The 25336-nt window shown below is 42.5% G+C and overlaps 1 protein-coding gene and 1 long non-coding RNA gene across 11 annotated transcripts in view; one reads left to right on the forward strand and one right to left on the reverse strand.

Annotated features, from left to right (window-relative positions):
• Positions 1-25336, reverse strand: part of LOC139044831 (uncharacterized) — a 74685-nt gene that overhangs the window by 45189 nt on the left and 4160 nt on the right. For 8 of the 10 annotated variants that reach the window (XR_011502112.1, XR_011502110.1, XR_011502111.1 and 5 more), the window contains exon 2: positions 11696-11938. This is a non-coding gene — a long non-coding RNA (uncharacterized lncRNA). Of the gene's footprint in view, positions 1-11695; positions 11939-13143; positions 13843-18858; positions 18923-25336 lie in introns of those variants that run through there. The other 2 variants (XR_011502116.1, XR_011502119.1) reach the window with 2 other exon arrangements.
• Positions 818-16762, forward strand: LOC123283859 (alcohol dehydrogenase 6-like). The gene is made up of 9 exons (XM_044766367.2): positions 818-966; positions 2632-2733; positions 4687-4828; positions 7685-7772; positions 7878-8094; positions 9223-9483; positions 10725-10860; positions 13849-13987; positions 14657-16762. The coding sequence occupies exons 1-9, from the start codon at positions 949-951 to the stop codon at positions 14679-14681; spliced, it is 1128 nt and encodes a 375-aa protein (XP_044622302.1). The 5' UTR covers positions 818-948; the 3' UTR covers positions 14682-16762.

A 25336-nucleotide genomic window follows, 5' to 3' on the forward strand; every position in this document is an offset into this window, starting at 1 on the left:
CTTCTTCTCTTCCCTTCTAGCTAAAACCTGCCCACCGCTGTTGCCTTTCATTGGAAATGCATTTCCTTGTGCCTCTTGTTCATCAGGGTCTTGGGTCCTGGCCAACACTCTCTTAGTTCACATACAGAGGTTTTCTCAAATCCAAATCCTGATGGTCAGGCTCCTTATGCAAATTGGTTTCACTTCCTCTGAGTAATCAGCTCAGCACACCAAGACATGAGGAGCTTACGCTACACTACTAGAAAAAACTCTCTAGTAACATCCTAATTCCGCAACAATGAGACACAGGTTTAGAAAATCAAAAGGACTACTCAAGTTTAGAGACACAGATGATCATATCTGCATGTGAGAAACAACATAAAAGAGGCAATTTTATAGACTCTGTTAGAAATTCTGAACTTGGGCATGTAAAAGACCAAATTTAGGGGCTGACTCAGTGGCGTAGTGGTTGGGTTCACGCATGCTGCTTGGCGGCCTGGAGTTTTTAGGTTCAGATCCCAGGTGTGTACCTACACACCATCTGTCAAGCCATGCTGTGGCAGCGTCCCACATATAGAGAGGGGGAAGATTGGCATGAATGTTACCTCAGGGCTAATCTTCCTCAGCAAAAAAAAAGACCAAATTTAAACCTCAATAGAGTGGGTGCTAAGAGGAGAACTTCATGATTGAGAGAAGAAGGAATAAAACCTTTGCACAATTTCACATTTTGTGCCCTTTCACTCAGCTACATCTATTTCAGATTATACTTTGGAACCTCCCTCAAGAAACAGGACAATCTGAGTTTCTAGACAACAGGGATAATAATTACCTAATTAAACAAAAAGCTCAGGACTCAGTCTCTACTGATCAGTGACCTGTGTACTCTTGGACTTTCCACAGTGAAAGTGATAACGAGAGTCTCCCTTTCTCAATATATTCCTCTGTGTCAAGAACACTAAGAAAGTCAGCATGAATACTACAGGGAAAGTAAGTGCAGTCTTCTCCTTTATGTCACGTCTTTGTTGTCTCAGTTTGTGTGCTTGCTTATTTACCAACAGCTCGTCGCCCACCTAGTCTCTGTACAGCACCCCTCCAGGTGAGAGGCTCTCGGGCTTAGTACCTCTCCTTCGTTCCCTGTATGCACTTTGCCTTTCCTCAGTTTTCTCAGTCCTTCAATAAGCAATATATCAAGCCCTCTATCCAATATTCCAGAGTCAGAGACATGTCGCCTCCTCCAAGGATCTCACAAAGAGACAGAGTAATTACAAAAGCACAGTTATAAAAGAGTGTGCAAGGGTAGTAAAAGAGAGAGAGGAGAAGTACTCCTAACCTGGTTGGCTTCCCAGAGAAGACAACACCTAAGAGGAAACTTGTAGCGCTAAGAATTCACCAAGTAAAAGAGGAGACGGTTGTACAGGGGGAAGAAACAAGATGAGGAGAAACATAGAAGCAAGAAAAATATCCTATATGAGAATCTCCAGAATATTTTTTGTGCCTGGAGGGTAAAGTCTGAGGCAGGAAGTGACCAGAAATAAGGCTGGAGAGGCTGACAGGGAGAAGATCATGGAAAGCCTTGTAGACCATATCAACAGATCCTCATTAACAATTGGTAGCAATATCATTTTTAGGTAGGGGATTAGCATGATCAGGATTATAGTTCAGATGACAATGAGATAGAGGATGGATTTCAAGGTGATGAACTCAAGCCAGGTGAAAGGCATGAGGACCTGGACCATACAGTAGTATGAAGAATGGAGAAGAGGGGACAGATTCCAAAAAATTTTAGATCATAGAGGTTGAAGGAGAGCGAGAACTTAAGTCTACTTCCAGGGTTTCTTTCTTGGGTGAGTGAATAGGTTACATGGCCACTCACTGAAATAGAGAACGCAGTGGGAGGAGTAGATTGTGTCCACCGCTGGTGTGGGGGTGGGGAAGACAGGAGAAAGAAAGAATGATGTGTTCATGTTTTAACATGTTGTGTTTGAGGTACCTGTAGCGCATTCAAACAGCAGATGAATAAATACGTCTAAAGCTTAGGGACAAGTCTGTTCACAGATGCAGACTGTGAACGTCATTTTCATAAAGGTAGTGGTTGAATCTATAAAAATAGATGAGACCACATGGAAAGAGAATTTATAGGGAGGACAGCGGTGGGCTGAAATCAGAAGCCCTAAGAACTACCCTGCCACCAACAACCTCTCCAACCTCAATCTGAAAATGACCACCACCATTTGAGGAATTGCCACAACCAGATGGTCTTCATTCCCTGCTCCATACCCCTCCACCCCAAAGCTGACTGTGTCCTGTACCCAGGATCATAAATAACTCCCACACTGCAATGCCATCCCTTCCCTGAAACAGCCATTACACAACATCATTCATGGTAAGAGCAAAAGTGGGACATCTATCCTCTTGGTTGTGTCACAGTATGTGCACGTAATTAGTATTGCAAATCTAATTTGAATACAGAGACTGAGAGTACAAAAGAGTTGGATTGAGGTTTGAGAGGCTACATGCGGCACATATTAAAGCAATGATTTTTTCTTTGTTTTGGTTTGAGTGAGGAAGCCCCCCAAAAATGATTAACACAGGTGTCTTCCATCTCCCAAGCCTAAGGAGTTTCCCCTTTTGACCCCATATTCTATTTGCCAGGTTATCAGGTGCAGAGCAGCTATACACTGGAAGCCTGGTGCACCACTTGCCATTGAGGAAATAGAAGTGGCCCCACCAAAGGCAAAGGAAGTTCGCATAAAGGTAAAAAGAAAATTCCACATCATGTCCACACCAAAAATCAGAGCTGTTCACTTTGTTATACATTCTTTTCACAATGTTCAATTCTGAAAGAAAACTACATTCTCTTCTATTTCCTCTTCGTTAAACATTTCCATCAGTCTTTAAATACAGCCAAAGAATAGGTTAAACAGGTTTGGAATAGGCTGAATACCCCCAAAGGATACTTATTTGCAGCTATAGTACTAATTACGAAATAAAAGAAGTTTCTACCCACAAACCATATTCTAATCTGTACTTTTAAATTCCTTAATAACATTCTTTATAATATTTAAATTATCTTGAAATATGTTGTACGAAAAATGTGATTACGGATAAATCAAGTCTGAATCCTGGAAATTCAGGTTAGAGATGGAAGGGACCCAGGGGAAACTGATTTTACAGATGAGAAGATTGAAATCCACTGGGGCGTAGTGACTGTTCACACAGCTAAGTACAGTAAGAACACAGACTGCAACAGTTTTTCTCACCCTTGGTTACACATTTGGAATCATCTGGGAGCTTTGGAAATGCTGATAACTGGGTGCCACCCCCAGACAATCTGAATTTGTGATTTAATTGGTCTGGGGTGCAGGCTGGTCCTAAGGTTTTAAAATCTCCTCCAGGTGATTCTATCAGGGGACCTCCAGACCAGAACATAGTTCACCTGACTCCTAGTTCAGGGTGACTTAACTGTTATTATTTAATTTTAATAATGATGAATAAGTACTCTTTATTAATGGCTTACAAATGGACAGTCATTTCTAGGTTACCTTACCTGCACAACCCATGCCCTCTTCTCAGAGAGCCTTCCCTGGCCTACATCCCCTGAGGAGTGTACGGTGGGCCATCTGGCTAGCCTCATCCACTCTCCACCCACAGGGTCACAACTCACACATCAGATTTGGACACTGACTCCAAGACATCCAACCATTACCTGACAAGCTACAGACCTGAATCTCTCACTCGTGAATTTGAACAAAATAGAGACAGAGCAAGGCAGGGATTGTGGCCACTGGAGAGACGGGATGGACTCAGGCCTGGTAGCCATTTTTAACTGTCAGGTGATCATGTGACCATGATGAGTAAGAGAAAGCCTGTCTGCAGAAAATAATAGCTATGCACATGTCGAATCAAAGTAGGGAGAGGAAGACAAAGGCCACTTGATGGATTCCTAGATCCGTGAGGTCTGACTGCACTTTCCCACGGTCAGGTAGCTAGCAATTGTATGGTATTCTTCCAATAATGTCCCTTTTATGTGAGCAAATTTCAATAGGTTTCACTCCTCGAGTTAGTTATGTGTGTGTGTGCCAACTTCATACCCATTTTAGAAATGAAGAAACTGAGCCTCACGCAGGAGGATTTGGCCCCGGGTCACACAGCTAAGAAAAGCCAGAGCCAGGATTTCAGCCTTAAACTTTTGACCACTGCTCTAGATTGCCTCCATTTAAATTGTCTGTCTGATTGACAAAAAAAAGTGGGATTATGATTGTACCAATAGCACAACTCTAAAGGCTTCATGTGAAATAAACTAAGGCCTCAATTGTCATAGGAAACATTATCCCTTCCCTTCCTGTGTTCTAATCCCTCCATTTCTATCATTGGTCTTTCTCCCCCACACTCCCATCCACAAGCTCCAATGAAGGACAAAGTGAGACATTTAATGTCACACTCTGGTTTTACAACTCTCTTCTGAACCCATCTGCCGTCCCCACTAAGTTTTAACATCATCATTTCGATTCTGAAATTAGATAATGAAAATCATTACATTGCTTGAAATAAATTACTATGGATCCTAACCTAGAATTAAAACTAAGAAATAAATGCATTAATGTTAACGCAGCATACCAAACTAGCAAAAAGTTCTAAAGCATTAGCAACTCTAAAACACCTTTATCTGAGGCAGAAAGAGCTGTATTACTCTTTCCTCCCATACAGATCGTGGCCACGGGGCTCTGTGGTACAGAGATGAAAATGTTGGCGAATCCAAACTCTCACAACAACTATCCCATCATTTTGGGCCATGAAGGGGCTGGAATAGTCGAGAGTGTGGGAGAAGGAGTGAGCACGGTGAAAACAGGTATGAACGGGCACCTGGAGTTAGGAGACAGCAGCAACTTGGAACCCCCATCAGGAAAATAAAAAGTATCCTTTAAATAACTTAAGATCAAGTGAAATAAAAGGTGAAACGTTGCCCATTTCTTAGAAAAGGAGGGATACTTACGAGTTACACAAAAACACTAAATATATTGTATTCTTTGCGTTTAAATTTTAATATTAATAAGAACAAGAAACAGAATGCACTGCAACAGAACTGAAAGTGCAAATGAGAGAAAAATTTACAAATAGAAACTGTGGAACAATTATTTAAATGAAGCATCTGATAAAGAGTCGAACCTATTAGTGGAACCAAATAGGGGAGAACGCCAGGACTGGATCGAACACGAACAGGAATTTAGTGCAGGATTCGGTTTGTCTTTCCAATGTGAGGGGGAAAACACGGATTATTCAACAAATGATGTTGAAACAACGGGATAGTCATCGGGGGAAAAGAATAAGCTGAGTTGCTATTGCTTTCTTTATCCCCCAAAAATACTGTGTGAATCCAAGTGAAGGGAAACCAGAGAAGTGTCGTAAGATACCATGAGAGAACATTGTATTACCTCAGAGAAGGGCAGGAAGTTTTAATGAACACCAAAAAGCCAGAAGACACATAATAATATAGAGATAAATTTGACAACATAAAAATTTCTTAAAATTCTCTGTACCAAAAATGCCTCCCAAAAAATCAACAAACCAAAATGACAATGGACAGATTTCCCTAATACATAAAGAATCCTTCAAAAGCAATTTTAAAAAATAACCCAGTAGAAATGAGCAAAATAAATACATATCTAGTTCGGAGAGAAAAAAAATACATATATATAGATAGATAGATAGAAACACGCATACCAATGTTTTTAAGCATATGAAAAGATGCGCGACCTCAAACACATTAAATAAAGTTTTAAAACACAATTTTAAAAACACTTTTTACCTAACATTACCAAAGATTTAAAAGTTCAATAGTACATAAGGTTGACAAGAGTGGAGGCAAACAACCCCCTCAGACCTTACTGTTTGGAAAGTAAATTTGCACAACTCTAAGTGAGGCAATAGGTAACGTCATTTAAATGAATATGTTTCAGACCCAATACTTTCAATTCTAGACAGTTATTTCATACATATATACCCATGTACTAGCTTTCTATTGTTGGTGTAAAAACTCACCACAAATTTAGCAGCTTAAAACAAAACGAATGTATTCTCTCGCAGTTTCTATAGGTCAGACGTCGGGGTGGGTTTGCTGGGTTCTCAGCTTAGGGTTTTGCAGGGTCAAAATCAAGGAACTGGCCAGCTGGTTCTTATCTGGAGACTCTGGAGAATGCTCCACTTGTAAGCTCATTCAAGTTGTTGCCAGAATCCAATTCCTTGAGGCTGTAGGACTGAGGTCCTCAACCTCAGGGAACCGGCTGTCAGCTGGGGCTGCCTGCAGCTCCTTGAAGCTGCTCTCGTTGTTTCTTGTGTGGCCCCCTCGCCCCCTTCCAGCCTCAAAGCAGCAATGACACATCGTCTTTCTTGTGCTTTGACTCGCCTTGTCTTCCTCTTCTGCTTTCCTCTTGCCTCCTTTCAAGGGCTCTGTGATTACCTTAGGTCTATCTAAATAATCCAGGATGACCTCCCTATTTTAATGTCAATTGATTAGTAACCTTAATTACAGCTGCAAAGTCCATCTTTCCATGCGACATATTCACAGGCGTGATAACTCAACATGTTCAGTTTCTGAGGATTAGGACAGGACACCTCTGGGGGGCTATTTAAAAATTGTGCCAACCACAGCCCATGTGGGCACAAACTATTCACTGCATTGTTGTTTTCCATGTCGGGGGAAAAAAATAAAAAAAAAAAAAAAACAGGAAACGACCTAAATACCTCTCAGTGGCTGGGGGACTGGTTAAATAAATTATGATATATCTATACAGCACAACACTATGTAACTAGTAAGCAAAACGATAGAGTGCTTTCCATACTGAAATGAGAAATCTCCAAGATACATTGTTAAGTAAAAAAGCAAGGCCTACGATGTGGTCAACAGTAGGCTAGCCTTTGTGTTTGTAAAGGCATTTATCTCTGAAAGATACCACAGATACTGATCACAGTAATTGTTGCTGCAGTGGGGAAAGGGGGACTGGAGACAAGGCAGTCAATTTTCATTTTTATGCAGTTTAAATTTTACCATATATATGGATTACTTTTTAAAAACTAAAATTAAATACAACATAAAAGCCTAAATCCTACAAAGATTTTTAACTAAAAATATGAAATGAGTTGCTCTGGTTTACAGTGCTAGACAATGGGGCAGTCAGTCAGTCCAGCCCAGGCAAGTTGTTCTAATCTTCTCCTTATACTGTGAACATTACTAGAGAAATCTCCTACTTTTGGTCTCCATGGCCAAGGACAAGGGACTGAGGTGAAATACAGAGGGCAGGGTACACACCAGCCTTTCTCCCTGATCCAGAAGCTTATTCTATGAGTGTGTGGTAGCGGAACTATTTTAAATCTGATCCCTGACAGCAGAAGTTAGTGGAGAAAATGTAAGACAAGACTTGGCTCAATGGCTACCTGACAAAACTGTTTAGTGCTTTAAGTGGAACTTACAAAGGAGGCAAACCTGGCACCTTGGGATTCAGTCGCTTAGCCAGGGCTAGACCCATATGCTGAAGATAGCCCCTCTTTTTGCAAGTATTTGGTATTCCCCATAGCATCAAGCACAGTTAAATGTGGAAATAATTCCACTTAGCATATTTTCTTGGGTGCCTTGTTGTTGAAGTCCTGAGAGACAGCTATCTCTTTGCTTTAAAAAATAAGGTCTTAATCAATGATCTTTCTCTCTTAGGTGATAAAGTTATCACACTCTTTCTACCACAGTGTGGAGAATGTGCCTCTTGCCTTAATCCTGGGGGCAATTTTTGTGTACAATTCAAGTAAGTCTTTACTAGTATTTTCTTTCTGAAAAATCAATTCAATTTCCTTGGAAGTGGTTTCTAATTCAAAATAAAAATTTTTGTTTGTTTTCTTGTCTATAAAAGACAATCAAAAACCGGCCTGATGTCTGATGGTACCAGCAGGTTTACCTGCAAAGGAAAACCAGTATATCACTTTGGGAATACAAGCACCTTTTCCGAATACACAGTGATAAAAGAAATCTCGGTTACCAAGATTGATGCAGTCGCACCTCTGGAGAAAGTCTGCCTCATTAGCTGTGGTTTTTCCACGGGCTATGGTGCTGCAATCACTACAGCCAAGGTGAGGAGTGTTTGTACCCACGATGAACGGAATTCTTGGCATATGGAGTTGAAAGGCCTCATGCATCTGGCCCATGTCTCATCACACAACCTCAGAAAGAATCACAAACCTGCCTCTAAACATCCTTGAGTTCTTTCCTATCTGCCTAGTGATCCCACGCCCCCTTCAACATCTTTCCCATGCCCTCTTGATCAGTAGTAAGTGGCAAATTAAGTCTGGATGCCATTCACAAGTGGAGACATGAGGAATTCCTGGGAGTTAAACATAACACAGTCGCAAAATGACTATGTGTCCTTCCACATTCCAGTCCATTCTTTGGTTTATGCAACAAACATTTATGGAGCCGTTCTCTGATCCAGGTGCCGGGATTCAGCAGCTAGTAAAACGCATGGAGCTTCTGTTCTGTTTTATAATCTAGCATGTGCTGATGAGCGCTCGTAAAAAGAAAAGAAGAACAAAGAGAGCAAGTGATGGAGGGGGTGTTGCTATATTAGACAGAATGGTCAGGCAATCTCACACCAATAGCTTGGGTTCCTGTTAACAGGCTATTTCTGGAACATCACACAAACTTTCCCAGCTCCCTTCTTTAAGTGGCTGTTGAATTCTGGCTCTTTGTTTTTCCCAACATCCATTAGTCTCAATACTACACAGATAGGATGGAAGTGGTTCAACTTAAATTAGCCTCATTTTGGACCCAATAAAAAATAAGACTTTGCCTTCATAAGGCATTGACATTGTAAGTAATGCAAAGTTTACAGATGCCCAAAAGGAAAGAGCAAGGAAGGGCTGCAGGAAGATGGGGATGGTGTAAAAGAATTCAAAAATGTCTGGAATCAAATACTCTGTCAAATAAGTCTTAAGATTCAATGAAATTTCATTAAACTTCTTCTCCTCACGCTGGTTCCTGGGACTTGAAACCCTCTATTTGCAGGCAGGTTGTGCTTATCTGGCAAAAAGTAACCCATACTGAGAAATATCTTGAGAATCTAAAACTCTCTAGTTAAACTGTGTTTTCTTTGAAAATGTCCTTTGCTTCTGTCTCATGAAAAGTATATACAGACTTGGTCTTTCCAACTGAGTAAATGTACATGTCCTCTTTCCTTTTGTTTTCTGCCTTTGTGTGCTCAGGTGACCCCAGGCTCCAGCTGTGCTGTGTTTGGCCTTGGAGGAGTAGGCCTGTCTGTTATCATGGGCTGTAAAGCAGCAGGAGCAGCCAGGATCATTGGGGTGGACGTCAACAAAGACAAATTTGAGAAAGCAAAGGAAGTGGGTGCCACTGAGTGCATCAACCCTCAGGACTTCGAGAAACCCATCCAGGAAGTTTTATTTGATATGACAGGTGCTGGTGTGGAATTTTGCTTTGAGGCCATTGGAAATCCAGCAACTGTGGTATGTGATCCTCTGGAGTGAAAATTACCTATATTCCTAGCAGTCATCATTTAAGATATTAATTGAAGGAAAATTCTGAAATTCCCTCCACATTCTTCTCTTTAATTTTCCTTGTGTTCCATGACATCCCAGCTGGTCCCCTCTGTCCACTCCTACAAGTCTAGTCACCATCCCAAACAATGAACCCCCTCACTGAGTTTCCTTCTCCTTCTGTTCCATCAGACCGATCTTTCAAATAAGCAGACAACCTCCAACAGGCAGGACACAAAGGCTTTGGGAAGGGTTCTCCCTGAATTATGTCGTAACACGCAGCTACCTGGTAACTAGAATTTAAGCCAGAGCATGCAAGCAAAAATAGGACAATATTGGTTTAATGACCCTACGAGCAGTGAGCTTTGCACATTCAGCAAAGTCTTTCATGTTGGATCTGCGATAAGCTTTCAAGCAAAATATTTACAAATCTTCACTAAATGGGTTCACTTCAAAAATGAAGAAAAAGACATGGTGTTTTTCTGGGTGAACATGGTTTATAAGAGAGAATATAAATGGAGAGGAAGTTATTTCACAATCTGAAATTCACTTGCTCTCTTTGGGGATTTGTAGAAATAGCATATCATTCAGTTGCATGGCTCCATTTCTAGGCAGCTGGATGGAAACTCAAGAACTGTCTCTTCCAATCTGGGTCCTTTCCTCAGTTTACAAAGTGTTTTCACTCCTCACTACACATAAATTCCCTTGTCTGTAAAAAGCTGTAGCAAACCTTTCTCGCAGTCTGTCCCACAGATAGTCTTGCTCTGAGAAACAGCCTTTGAAGATAACCAATGGGAACATAGCTGCTTATCAATTTGCTAATACGTTACACTGTGCAAATATCCAACTGTACTCTTCAATGTCTAAAAGAAAATGTCAGCTCTAACCAACCACCAGTGTCAGCAATGGTTCTTATAAAATTTATTATGGTTATTATTATTATTGTTGTTACTACCATGGGTGCCTTTAGCATTTTCACTTTTTAATTTCCATTTATGAAGTCCTAAAGTGACGGATACTCTACTGGGTAGCACACAATGTTTTCTTTATGCTTTAGCTCGTCCTTATAAAATAAACGTTCTTTCAAATGAGAACAGGGAGAATCAGAAAAGGCCACAGACCATTCAGCAGTCAAGCTGAGGTTCAGATTTAGGTCCATCTCTCCAGTACCTACTTTAACTCCTGCATTGACTTGTCTTGCTTTACGACAGGCCGCTGCCCTCGCCTCCTGCCACGAGAGCCATGGGGTCTGCGTGATTGTTGGGCTCCTGGCTGCTGGTACCCAGCTCAACATCAGTGGCTGGTTGTTCTTCTCAGGACGTTCTTTGAAGGGGTCTGTTTTTGGAGGTATGGATGAAATAGGGAAGAGTGAAAATCCATGGGGTTTTGGAGGTGAGAGATAGAGAAATGTGTCATAAATGCTTGAGAAGGAATATAAACAAGAGCTTTAGATTACACTTCTTGTTTCAACACGGAAATATCAAAGGGAAGGAGATAGGTATTGGATGTACACAGTTGCTTCTTGGTAAGCTTTTTCTCTTGCAAAAGGAGAGAAGAGATTTTTATAAATTGATAGGTGAAGAAACCAGTGTCCAAAGTTTAATGCAAATTCTAACTTGAAAAGAAAAGGCAATATTGTGATCAATAACTATACTCCAGTTGAGTTATATACTTGCCAACTGGGATTCTTTGGAGGATATACTGACCCACTAGTAGTCATTGTTCACCTAACGTAAATCTTTTCTGAACCAATTGAGTGGTCATTACACCAGCTCAAAACATTAGACATAATGGATTTATGATTGAAAAGAAATACTATTGACTAAAAGCAAATGAGAATTATTTTTTTCTAGAGGAAAACAATATTTTTAATAGAATCCTTTGATTTTCCATTTTTTAAATCTGTCTTAGAGCTCATAGTTTTTATAGACTTTAGAAGAATCTTTCATTGAGAACGTAGAAAACAAACAAAATTAAATATATCTGCTTAGGATTCTTGGCTCATAAACAAGTAATCTGAAATTTAAAACTAAACGTGTTTATCTAGCAATTTTGAGCAATCTGAATTCTTGGGCAAAAGATGTCAGAATTAGGAGCTATCTGAATCATTTGGACTACTGAGCTATCTGTGGTCTCCAAATTAGCTATGGCGGTGTATTTCTACAGATATTAAGAGTCTTACCCAATTCATTTATGAAGAGTAGATAAATGGCAGGGCCAGCATAAAAAAAGTAATATTCCAGGGGCTGGTCCCATGGGCAGGTGGTTCAGTTCACGCGCTCCGCTGCAGCCGGCCCAGTGTTTCACTGGTTCGAATCCTGGGCGCGGACATGGCACTGCTCATCAAACCACGCTGAGGCAGCGTCCCACATGCCACAACTAGAAGGACCCACAACGAAGAATATACAGCTATGCACTGGGGGTGCTTTGGGGAGAAAAAGGAAAAATAAAATAAAACCTTTTAAAAAAATGTAATAGTCCAGTTTAAACTGTAATTTTCAGTTCCTCCATTTGGGGTAATTGGACATACCCATTGCTATTTCCCTTTGTTGTATTTATGTAGGATAACTGTTGATTCCAAATACCCATACTCAGCTAACTCTTGTATGATAGGAGCACCAATATTTTAAATAATCCTCATAAAGAAACTATTTCACTGGCCACTTAAATATTCATATAGTGAACATTAACGTAAATTAATTCCTTCCTTAGATAGTATAATCCTCTAGTTTAGTAGTTTTCAATGAAGGAGCATTTAGTGGTTGTTGGACAGCTTGCTAAACCTCCTACACTGTACACAATGAAGAGTTTTCCCCACCCAAAATGCCATTTAGTTCTCCTGTTAAGAAACACTGCTCAGCCTAGTCTGTGGTCCTGGACCCTTTGTTTGGTTGAAAGAAGAAACAAAAACAAGTGAAAATTTTCCTTACGTAGACATGAAAATGCTTTAGCAGATCACCCATCAAAAAGTAAAAGCTAAGACAGATCTTAAAAGTTGCCATCACAAGAAAAAGAAATTTGTGGTGATAGACGTTAACTGAACTTACCTTAGTGGTAGTTTAGTAGTAATCATTTCACCACTTACGCATACAATCATGTGTCGCTTAATGATGAGGATACGTTCTGAGAAATGCGTGTTATGCAATTTCCTCATTGTGTGAACATCGTAGAGTGCACTTACACAAACCTAGATGGTATAGCCTACTACACACCAAGCCTATACGGTACTCATCTTATGCGACCACCGTTGTATATATGGTCCATCATTGACCAAAATGTCATTATGCAGCGCATGACTGTATGTCAAATCATTATGTTGTGCACCTAAAACTAATACAATGTCATGTTGATTATATCCCAATTTTTTTTTAAAACAAGCAGAAAAATACACTAGCCCATAGTGTCATGACATAGAATACCAGTTAGAATTCTTGATTTCATACAGCAGAAACCAATATAAATAGAAAATAAATTGATTGGAAGAGTTTTCCGTAGTTTTGAGAATAAGTGGGAAGGCTGGAGAACCTGGCCCAGGCTGGAACCAAGAAAAGCAAGGAACTGCCAAGATTCTGTGGCAGAACAAGCTGCTTAGGACCCTGTAGCCACCTTGTATAATTGCACCACACTCACCCTTCCCAGAAACCAACAGGCCACCAAATTCTGCATGGTAACTCTCTGGACATGTTGCTCAGCACAGTGCTAAATATAAGGATAGAATTTCTTGAAAATCATGAGAATAGGGAAAATACAGGGCTAAGCTTATGTTACCTTAGCTGATGCTATCTTTCCCTGTGCAATTCTCACTTCCAGCAGGCACATTTTTTTCTTATCTTGCTTTGTACACATTCTTTTTCCAAAAGCTGACACTGAAATCACTGCCATGGTAAAAGTTCTTTTCTTCCCTTAAGATATTTGGCTCTTTCATCAAGCTGAAGATGAACACACACACACACACACAAAGGAAGCGTTCTATTTCTAACCTTTGTATTGATTCCTTTAATGGTTCCCAAGACCTCGGCCATTTTTATACATTAGACATGGATGTATAGCCCCCCAGGTGGTGCAGCCTGACACCAAGAACATCTAATACAAGGTCCATGTTCCACTTGCTTTAATTAAATTCTCCTCCATACTACCAAATGCCTCCTTCAGGATAACAGCCTTCTACACAGGGTATATGGTTGGGACAGGCATCCTCCTGATGAGTGAGACAAGTTAATGGGAATCCTTAGATTTTCTCAGCTGAAGCCAACACCGCCCGTAGTTACCTTGTATGGCCCTTCCTCTATAGTGACTCCTGTGGGTGAAATCTGTTGTTAATTTGTGTATTTCCAGGCTGGAAAAGCAGAGAGAACGTCTCTAAACTGGTTTCTGATTACATGGCAAAGAAGTTTAATCTAGATCCACTAATTACCCATACTCTGAATCTTGATAAAATCAATGAAGCAGTTGAATTAATGAAAACCGGAAAATGGCAAGTTACGCACATAATTTTCATGCCTGAGTGTTTGGGGCTAAGAGAAAGGGTGTGTGGTCGGGGGAGGAGGCAGTGGAAGGGAAGTCACAGCTGCAAGCCACATACAGACGATTGAAAGGGGTTCAAGAATTTGCAAAGCCTCTCCTTCCCCTCTGTGTTTTGTTTTATTCCAAGTTTATAAAACATGTAATCCCGAAAACACTTAGGTGCTCACCTACCCTTACCACTAGCATTTTACTTCCAATTTGGCTTTTTTTTTACAGGACACCTTAACTAATGAAGTTAGCTCATTTAATTTTAGCCCACATTTAAGTCCATAGTCTGTAAAGAACCCATTGTAGTCTTTGTTGTTGTTCTGTTTCAAAGGGGAAATTATCTCTAGAATTCTAAATTCTGACACCTATACTGGCCCACAAACCAGACACCAGCCATAACTGGGCATTGGCGTTCCCCACAAGGGTATAAGCCTGCATACACATTCCTTGCCCTTGGAGCTCCACGTCATTTTGAAAAGTCTCCCAACTGATTTAATCCACACACTTCTCACCTAACCTGAAGGGAAGGGAATCGAACTTACTTACTGGTCTACAAAGTGAAAATGTGAAATCCGAAACAGAAATGTTGCTTTGGAAACATTTCAACTGTTTTTTCCTTTCTTTCTTTTAGCATACGCTGTGTCCTGTTACTTTAAGTACAATGTAACGTATGCAAGATCTGCAGTGTAATGTATGCAAGATTTCACCAGCTAAATTGCATTCTGTATAATTTTCGTGACTTAGAAGAACTACCCACACGACGCTGTTTCTCTTTTCTTGCCTCTGACTCGTTCAGGAGCGGGCAGCTCATATCTGGCTTCTGCCCTCACCACTTCATCGAAATTGTTCTTATCTGACCCAGTGTCACCCAGGCTCGTCCTCCCTTGTACAGCTAGATTCAGGCTGACTGAATCACTCCATTGCAGACCCTTCAAACAAAGTCAACGAGGAGACTCCCATTTTCATGGCTGTCTCCAGCTCTGGGCTCCTGGATCCTTGCACACTGTGTCTCTCCCATCCCCTGAGGCTCCGTCCACTTCACACCAAAGAAACAAAACTCGCCAGTCATGAGTTTACTGAACATCCACATTGAAGCTGATGGAAGAGGAGGGTCTTCATTACATCAACTTCAATACATTCCGGTTGAACATAAGTATTGCATTCTTCATACAACTCACCCCAGGGAAACTTCTGGTATTTCGTCTTACATAACCCAGCCTCAAACCCTCACTTCTAATATCTCTATGGAGCTCATCTCATCGCTCCTGGATTAGCAAAGGAACTTCAAATTCTTCCTCAGTTGGCAGGGACAATTTAGCCCTCAGCAGTTCTTATTACCTGTCTTCATCACTAAGCCATCTAGGGATTCAGCATAAAAAAAACAGGGCGGGGGCAGGGCAGAGACTTGAGTATTGTGATTTGTCAAGATCCACTCCCTAGGAGGCAGTTGGGGTATTAAACAACAAAACTGCTTTTTATTCCACTCTCCACAGAGGGAGGGGATAATTGTGTAGTCCCTTACTAATGTGTCCCATAGAATCTTTCCTCCAAGAAGAGGATGAGGGAAACACAAGATCCAGTGGTGATTTGCGGCATCCAGTCCTTCTCCTCAAGCCCCCTGCCTCTCCACCCAAGCCCCTCTTAATTCTCCTCAAACCAGGATTCCCACAGCCTGCTTGGCATATGACTTCCTTCCCTATCCCCTAGACATAGAGGGTCTCATCCCAACCCTCTCCCCACATCCACACAACAGGAGCCCCCTTCCTAGTCAAAGACTCTTCTCCTCAGCTTGGACTCCCCTAGATCTGAAGCCACTGGATCAGACAGGGAACCTCACGTGTCAGCAGGCTTTGTCAGACCTTGGGAGACCAGGAAATGGAATGTCATCTTTTCTGCCTAAACCCAGTAGCTTTAGGATTTAAGGTTGGCCAGAAAGGTGGGCTCCATCCTCAGCTTCTCTCTCCATCTTGGCTATCACGTGGTGTTAAGGAGCTCTTGTGAGGCTCTGATTCTGAACTGAGAAGAAGCAGCAATAGGCAGGCACATTGTCTTTCCCTTCAGGCTGTCTGCCTCCTGCAAATAGAGGGGACAGGTGCTATCAAACCTATTCATTCTCTTCCAAGCTATGCCACCAATGGGAGCAGGGGCTCTCCCTCAGTGGGTTCAACTCCTAGCCTCCCAGAGCGCTTTAAGTCCTAATGAGAGAACAGGTAACTATGCAAGGGAAGAAATAATTACCTGAAATGCCAACTAATGGATTTGGGGGTGGGGTGCCTGATGAGTTACTCTCAACTCTTGGCACAAACACAGTTGTCCTCAGGGTCTTTTCTCCTCCCACCTAGAAACAGAAAACGGGTTGTGTATTTTCTTCAATCTGCTCCCTGCGTTAGAATCAGAGAAGGGACCTGGATCTTTGTGGGCTGCCACTCATCATAAAGAGCATTTTGACAAACACAGAAGACTCAGAAGCTTCTGTCAGGGATGCTGCTTCTAACAAGGAAGTGACACTTTCTTCCTCCATCTTCCCAAGTCTGAGCTGGAACTTCCATGCCCAACACTGCTCAGCTCTTCTATTCCCTGAGGGCCGCTGAGGCATCCTCCTGTTCTGCCTCCAAAATTAGTCTTACTACAGTAAGAACTTGGAAAAGTCTTTGGGTCTTGGGAAGTCTGAGTTTGCCCAACAATGTTTCGCTGTAAACTGTGCCCGCACTTTGATCCAATAAAGCCTGATTCTTTAAGCTACCTTGAATGCTTCTTTATATTGCAGCTCATTGCAAAATTCTCTCTAACCCTATCACAAATGTAGACGTTTTCTCCTTTCCGTTGATACATGACCAAAAATATTACGCAAGTATTGGTAACTGTCCACATTGCTGTATTCCCATTCACTGTTGTTGCTGCCTCAAGGCCGCATTTGACTCCTCACATTGGCCCTGTAAACTTCTGTGAATAGACTCTGCGGTCTGCCTCTAGGCCCCCCCACTTCACCACATTTAAGTGTCCTGTTCCAACCACAAAGCAAAATCCTCCCTTCCATTACCGGGCACTGCACTTCCCCAGACCGTCACTCTCATAGGGCAGCTGTGGCCTCTGGGAAGCCTCACCCCAGCCCCAGACCCACACTCCAGCCTCCAAGGAGAACCATAGTCCATAATGAGAAACCTTAAGCATTTTCAGATTTTTACATAAAACCAGGAATAATTACATTCGGGGCTATCACACAAACAATAATAAGATGAAGTGTATTTATACACTATAGAAGCCTTCTATTAACACGTGATGTGCATCCAGATGCTGGATTACAGAACTACTGATAGTTAATGTTCTCTGATAATTGGCGAGTGGTACCATAAGCTCCTGCATTTTCACAAGGAAGGCTTTATACTGTTGTTGGCACAAGCTGCTAAAAATGTTTTCATATCCTATACGCACACCTTGATTTCCTGTTAAATGGTGTACCTTAATACTAGAAGTGTCTCTCACGGTGAACATTTGATACTGGTCTACACTACGATTTCAAAACAACGTTTATTGCTCCCGCTTATTTCCTTCTAACATCATTCATACACCAGACGACCAACCACTAGAGTGAGTGACAGGATTCTAAAGAAGTTCACTAGCTTTTCATTGCCTTTTGATGAGCTTTCATAGTCAGTCATTTAACTAACCAGTTATTCAACCCACACACATTTACTGAGTAAACGTACATGGACTTGGAGACACAGAAATGCCTGGTACAGCTCAACATCTAGGAAGAGAGAGAGATGCTAATAATTAAAACAACATAATAACCATTGAGGCAGAGGAATAGCCAACCAGTAAACAGGAGAAAAAAATTACTCTTGCCTAGGAGACATTAGAGAAAACATCAGAGAGCAGGGGACCTTTGAGCTGAGCCTTGATGAAGGCATTGGATTTTTACCACGTGGAGAAAGAGCATGAAGAACCTAGACAACAGCAAGAGCAAAAGTTCAAGGTGGTGAAAGAGTGTGGTCTGTCGTGGCATACGTGAGAAGGTAGGGAGAGAGGTATGACTGGACCTGACAGTGAAAAGCAGGAAGAGTTTAATTCTAGGGTAGACGAGACATCATCACAGCAGGTTTTCAAGGGAAGGATTGGCAGGTTTAAATCTGCGTTTTAGAAAAACATCACTTTGCCAGCATTGAGGAGGAGAGTGTGGAAAGGAGAGAGAAGGGAAGTAGGAAGAAAAATTGAGAAGCTGTGTGTTAAGACAGATTCGAGAAAAACCTTGGACCTAACTCTAATGGATGTGATTATGATGAACGTGCAAGATTCATGTGGCTGCAGCCCTCAGTGGCTCACCCGTATCCCTGGGACATTACCACTTTCCTTGTGTCCTGTCGGCTTCTGCTGACGGAGTTACTATTCTTATGCCTGAGGGCTTTTGCCAGAACAACAGATGGTTGCTGTGGAAGCTCCTGGTTAAGAAGGCCAGAGATGCAGGAAATTTACATCTCCCAAGCAGCCTCAACCAATGACTGACAGAAGTTGCTATAAAATACTCAATCCGCAGAGTATCCCTATGGGATTAAACTCCAGTTGCCCACTTTGGCAACTGGTTTTAAAAAGGCACTCTTATACCCACATTCATTGTTGCATTATTCACAATAGTCAAAAAGTGAAAGGAACCCAAGTGTCGATTGATAGATCAACGGATAAACAAAATGTGGTGTATACATACAATGGAACATTATTCAGCCTTAAAACTGAAAAAAATTCTGACACTTGCTACAACATGGTTGAACCTTGAAGACATTATGCTAAGTGAAATAGGATAGTCAAAAAGTATAATTAATGAATGATTCCACTTACATGAGGTACCTAGAGTTGTCAAAATCACAGAGATGGAGAGTAGAATGGTGGTTGCCAGGGGTTGCGAGGAGGGAAGAATAGGGAGTTAGTGTTGCATGTGTAGGGAGTTTGAGTTTGGGAAGAGTGAAAAAGCTCTGGACATAGATGGTGGTGACGGTTGCACAACAATGTGAATCTACTTAACGCCACTGAACTGTGTGCCTAAAAATGGTTAAAGTGGAAAATTTTATGTCGTGTATGTTTTATCACAATAAAAATATGCACTCTTTATTGGCAGCCTTCCCTTCCTTGTATCACCTTCCCTACTTTTCTATTAGTGGCCATTCATCTTGTTATCAAACTAGTAAAAGTCTAATTTTTGTCTCGAGACCTGCTTCTGGGGGAGCCCAAACGAAGACAGATGGTACCAGAAAGAGTCCTAGGAAGCAGATCCTAAGACAGGATTCTGGAATTGGATCACTTGTCAACAAGATGGCAAAAGGACATCATTGTGGGTTGTGGTACAATGGACCCCATGATCCCCACCTCCTGGTATCGACACCCCTGGGTAATCCCCTCTCCTTAAATATGGGCTGGACTGATTGACTCCATTTTGAAAGCAGAAATGATGAGATACTATTTCTGGAATTGGGTTCTAAAAAGACCATGACTTCCATCGTGGGAGCTTCTCTCTTGCATTGCTTTTTGTGGGAGAAGCCAGCTGCCATATCACGCAGCAGCCCTATGGAGAGGGCCTGAGTTAGCTTGGAAGTGCACCTTTGAGACCTGCCAGCAGCCATGTGAGTGAAATCGGAAGAGGATTCTTCCCGGTCCAGCCCTGAGATGACTGCAGCCCCGGCCAACACTCAACCACAGCTTTGTGACAGACCCTGAACCAAACCACCCAGCTGAGCTGCTCCTGGATTCCTGACCCACAGAAACTTTGAGAATACAAATGTTTGTGTTTTGAGCTGCTACACAATAGACAACTAGAACACTGGTGGTAAGTAGGCGATAATCCCGCTCGGCAATCACTGTCTCCTGCAGTGGATGGGGATGGGATGCAGATTGTAGGGCTTGCACTGCCTTGTGCGATATCATTAGCACCTGAGAGATACAATGGCAATGGAAACTATAAGGACTATGGGTTTAGTTGGTTATTGTTAAGTGGCATCAATATGCTGAAGAAAAGAAATGACAGGCTTGAGTCAGCTGATCACCAACTAAGACCATGACTGGAAACCACAAGACTTCAGTGACAGCATTTAATTTTTCCTTATCTCCTCTGGTTACTTCTGGTCATAAACTTTCATTGCAACCAGAGGACAGATTGAGCTAAAAATCAAGCGTAGAATCTGACTATGGGATTAGCCGAATTGCAGACAAGTTTTCATCTATAGTTCCCCCATAAATCCTTGACACTAAAATCAGGGCTCTGACAGGGAAGGGGTAAGATCTTAAAACTGAATGGGGAACATCTTGAGAACCTTGAACCTCAGATTCTCCTCAACCCGCTAAGCCTAACGAATCGGCCCACACCCCATCACCGCAGGAGAGCAGCCTCTCCTTCCTGGAGACCACGAGGGCTGTTGCCAGGGTCAATGCCTCATAAGACAATACCTACTCCCCTTAAGATACCCCTACTTCCTCTCATAACTCCTAGGCCAATAAATCAGTTCAACTCTCAGCTTAACTAGGGAAATAATTCACCAAAAGACTACAGAAACTGGCTCACATGTACCAGCAGAAACTGGAAAAAAATGTTGGAAATCAATCATGACATGCCAAACCAAGGGAGCAGAACACAAGGGAGAAGGTGTTGAAATGGGTGAAATCTCCTGTAACTTAGGGTTTAATCCCTGGGAAGGACACCTGGAGCCAGTTCTGTGCCACTGGAATGGCTCCTCAAAGCTTAGGAGAAAAAAATAAGGGCCTCCAACACGTGAGGTGGTAATGCCAGGACTGGTGTGGCAGAGTACCAAAGCAGTCAAGAGGCTCTGAGGGGTGACTGTGTTAGAATGGATCTATCTGTAAGACTGGAAAACCTGCCAAGCGACCTTGTTCCTCAGGGGGATCCAAAATGGACACTCCTTTCACTAAAGCAACAAGAAGTGCATCAACGTTTTGGGGCTGGGGATGAAGGCACTGGCCTCACTGAGAAGCTCAGCAGTGTCTATGCTTTGTATACCAAGCATAACAGTAGGAACACTCCCTGGTGTCAACGGGGATGATAGGATTCTGAAATAGCAGAAGCCAGTAGGCAGCACTTCACCATGAATGTGAGACAGATGTAATTATCCAAACAGGCTGAATGTCAACCAGAGGGCTCTGACCTACAGGGATCTGCGATGGTCAACAGGTCATGGTATACCTGGAGCTGAAATGGATAGGGTCCTGCTTGACCTATACATCAAAGAAATAGTAATAATAGCTGGGTCAAAGGCTGATGCCAACTGCCACAACGGAAAATCACGATTGCTCCAACCAGTTCCCAAACTTGAGGCAATTCTCAACTCCAGAATGCATCACTTGAAGGGGAGGCTAGGTCCTCATCCAAAAAGACCCAGCACATAGTAAATATATACACTAGCAATTCCCCCAATCCTTCCCCATGCAGACAAACTAGCATAATTAAGCATGGGGAAAGAAGGAATATCCAGAATGTTCAAGAACTGTCAGATACAGAGTCTGAGCTGACATTAATACTAGGTTAGCCAAAATGACAGCATAGTCCCTACAAGAGTTCTGTGAAAGATGAGGCATTCCAGTTTATTAAAGAATTTCTTGAGGTGGGGGGAGATCAATGAGTTAAAATTCTTTAAAATATTTTGTTTGAAAGCTTTTTATTTGACCACTTGTATTGTTGGTTACTTTTCTAACCTTGAAAAATAAAGAGAAACATTAATTTGGGAATCTAGCCTCTTGGTTAAAAAGGCAAACTCAACTTGAAAAATTATGTTGTCCTCACTTTTAGACCTTCATACAAGAAAATATGCTTGGTTGCCGCCAAACAAAGAAAGAAATACTTCCGTTTCTGATCATTTTGCAATCAACAAGTGATCAGCAGGCTCACAGAATACACTGCAGCCTTGTCTGTGGCAGAGTTACTACTGCATCGTCTGTGTGTGTACCATCCCTTGGATCTAACTCTACCGTAATCCGTCACACAGATAAAAGTTACATACTGGTTATGCAACGGTCTGTATTTGTTATCTATTGGTGCATAACAAATTGCCTCAAAACTTAGTGTCCCAAAACAATCACATATATTATCTCACAGCCTCTGTGGGTCAACAATTCAGGAGCAGCTTAGCTGGGTGGTGCCAGCTCTGGGTCTATCAGAAGACTGCAGTGAAGATGTCGACTGGGACTGTGGTCATCGGAAGGCTTGCCTAGGACTGGAAGGACTGCTTTCCAAGGCAACTCACTCGTATGGTTGGAAAGTTAGTGCTGGCTGTTTGTGAGGGTCTTTGGTTCCACCACCTGGACCTCTTCACAGGGCTGCTTGAAGATATGGAAACTGACGTCTCCCATGGCCAGTGATCCAGAGAGAGTGAGACAGAAGTCACAACGTCTTTTATGACCTCAGTTCAGAAGTCACACTCCATCATCTCGACAACACTCTATTAATTACACAGTTCAGCCCTATTCCGTGTAGAAGGTGACTACATGAACGCCGGGTGGCAGGGATCACTGGGGGCCATTTTGGAGTTTGGTTTGCCACATGGCGCCACACTCTCCCCATGTAATTGAGGGCAGGGACCGACTTAGTTTAGAATTTGTAACAATTGTCCTAATTGGATGCAATAAGGATTGGTGAGTGTAACTGAGGTGGATTATGTGAAATGACAGCAATAAATAAGGTTAAAAGAAAGGGGAAAAAATCAAGGAAACAGTGAAAATAGCTATCAGCTCAACAACTGTACGGACTCACCCAGGCTCAGGAATGCCAAAACCAGTTTCATTCTATGTTATCGCCTTTCATGACACCTAACTTAGCTCAAGCTCAAGTTCAAATAAGCATTATTGGGCATACTCAAAGCACACAAACTTAACCACCAAAGGTCCTTGCCTTTGTCCTTTGCTATGCTCCTGTCAGGATTCAGTCTGGAAACAGAAACCACAACAGTTAATATAAAGAAATGTTAGGCCACAATAAAGTTGTTAACTAGATAACCAGAAAGGCAAGAAGAGAAGACTAAGATGTCATAAGGGTAAGAGGTGCAATAAACTGCTACAACCTTAAGGCTGAGAGAACAAAAGGACGGTGTTGGAATTGTCAAAACTTCGAAGCTTTGAAGCCAGGTCCCTGACAGTTAACTGCAGATATTCGCTAAGTTTTCTTGTTTTAAACTGGAGGTGACTCAGGGTCTAGAGGATTTGTGAGCTTGCTTTGCAGGAGAAAGAGAATGCCTTCAGGGAGGCTGCCGTCACCCTGGATGACTGGCCAGGTTGCCCAGCGGCTTCTCTGGACTGAAAGATTATCTCTTCATTTCTCTGAAACTCTTCCTGCCAAGCCCCTTAGCTCTATAAACCCCCTGCTTTCTTCTCTTGTTAAGGCAAATTTGAGAGAACCAATCCTCCCACCTTCTCGTTTTAGCCAATTCAAATAAAGCCTTTCTCCACCTCCAAGCGCTGAGGGCTCAGTGAGGGTTTACTGCGCATCAGGCACGCGAACTTGAGATAAAGAGGCTCAGTATCAACTTGAGAGAGGGTCCCAGCACCTCAGAGGAGGGGACTCTGTGCAGCTGGTGTCTCTGCGGGTACATGGTGTGCTACTTTTGCAAGCACTGAACAAACATCTAAACAGATTTAGCTGCTGCTATGGGAAGACACCGATGCTATGGAGAGGAAAGAAATGATGCTGGGGTGACAGTCACAGGAACAGCAAGCATCCAAGAAGAAAAGAGGAAACTCACGGGGCACAAATAGGAAAGAACAAGCCCTTCTTCCCTCTCCAGGCTCCCAGTCTCCTCCCCACCCCCAGCGCCCCATCTTGGCAGAGAATAACATGGAGCCAAACGGCAAAGCAGAATTGGGGTGCACAGAGTCCCAGCATCACAGAGCCAACTGTAGAAGGGGGTTTTGAAGTTGACAGACAATAGTTTAATGATGCCACACTGGGGAGGGCAATACTGAACAAGACAAATACCAAAAATGCTGTCCACCATGTGTTGTGCACTTGTAATCTTTGTGCAAATTATACTGCCAGGAACATTCTAGTCACATTCCTTTGGGTTTGGAAAAGCAGGCTCTGTTCCACCAGGGAAGGCTGTGCCCAGGTGTGAACAATTAGAATTCCAGCATGTGAGAGGCCTTTGGTGGTTCACGAGCACTTGGCAGAAGCAGTGCTGTGCTGTTCGAAAACGTTCCTGAAGGTTCCACTTAAACAGAAGTAATCAGTTTAAAGAGAGGTAGGAGGGAGAGAGACCATCAGCAACACCACCATCCCCCCCCTCCACACACACACACACAAATACTTACAGTAGGAACACAGGTAATGCCCCCAAATACAAAATACTTTCCAAAAATATGTGTCAAGGTCCTCAGAGCAAGAGCCTAAACCAACTACTCAGAGTGTGGACAGTGGACTGGTGCCAGTCCAGGAACTCTTTGCTATGAGTCCTCAACAAAGTGCCAAAACTGACAGTAAGCATCTAGAAACTTCTGTAGCACATTGGCAGGGTATTCTTATCTCTTTTGAATCTAATAAGAAAGATTGGAGCTTGTATTTTGTATGTCTTCGTCTTTATTTCCCATTTCATTTTTCTAGCAATTGATTTTCATTATATTTTAGGAAAAAAGAATTAATCCAGGGCCGTCCCGGTGGTGCAAGAGTTCAGTTCACACATTCTGCTTTGGCTGCCCGGGGTTCGCCGGTTTGGATCCCAGCTGTGGACATGGCACCGCTTGTCAGGGCATGCTGTGGTGGGTGTCCCACATATAAACTAGAGGAAGCCGGGCACGGATGTTAGCACAGGGCCAGTCTTCCTCAGCAAAAAGAGGAGGATTGGCGGCAGATGTTAGCTCAGAGCTAATCTTCCTCAAAAAAAAAAAGGTATCAGTCCATGATGAATTGGACATAAAAAGAAAACCAATGTAATCCTTCACTATGGATAACTTGAGAAACACTATCCTAAACCAGAGACTTGCTGCAAATTGGACGGAAGATACAAGAACTGGCATGGCTTGGCCCCCGGGGAGGTCAGCTTGTGCTCTATGTGCATGACCCAGGGAGCATCCTGGGAGAGAGAGTAACTAGGCAAGGTGAAGCCAGCAGACTGACTTCAGGATCAGGAAGCAATGGCATCTCTGTCCAGGCAGTTTACCAAAAGGAGAAGATGCTGAACGTGAGGAGGGAAGTCAAGGTGCTCGTGACTACTGGCAGAACATGGGACCACGGAGCTCTTCACTGGGAAACCTTCCAAGCAGCTGCTCGACATTTTCAAGTGGTCAGCCATTGTTTGCCTTGAGCACCTTGAGGACCTCAAAAACTAGA

This window comes from Equus asinus, chromosome 3 (assembly GCF_041296235.1).
Source record: "Equus asinus isolate D_3611 breed Donkey chromosome 3, EquAss-T2T_v2, whole genome shotgun sequence".
Lineage (NCBI taxonomy): Eukaryota > Metazoa > Chordata > Mammalia > Perissodactyla > Equidae > Equus > Equus asinus.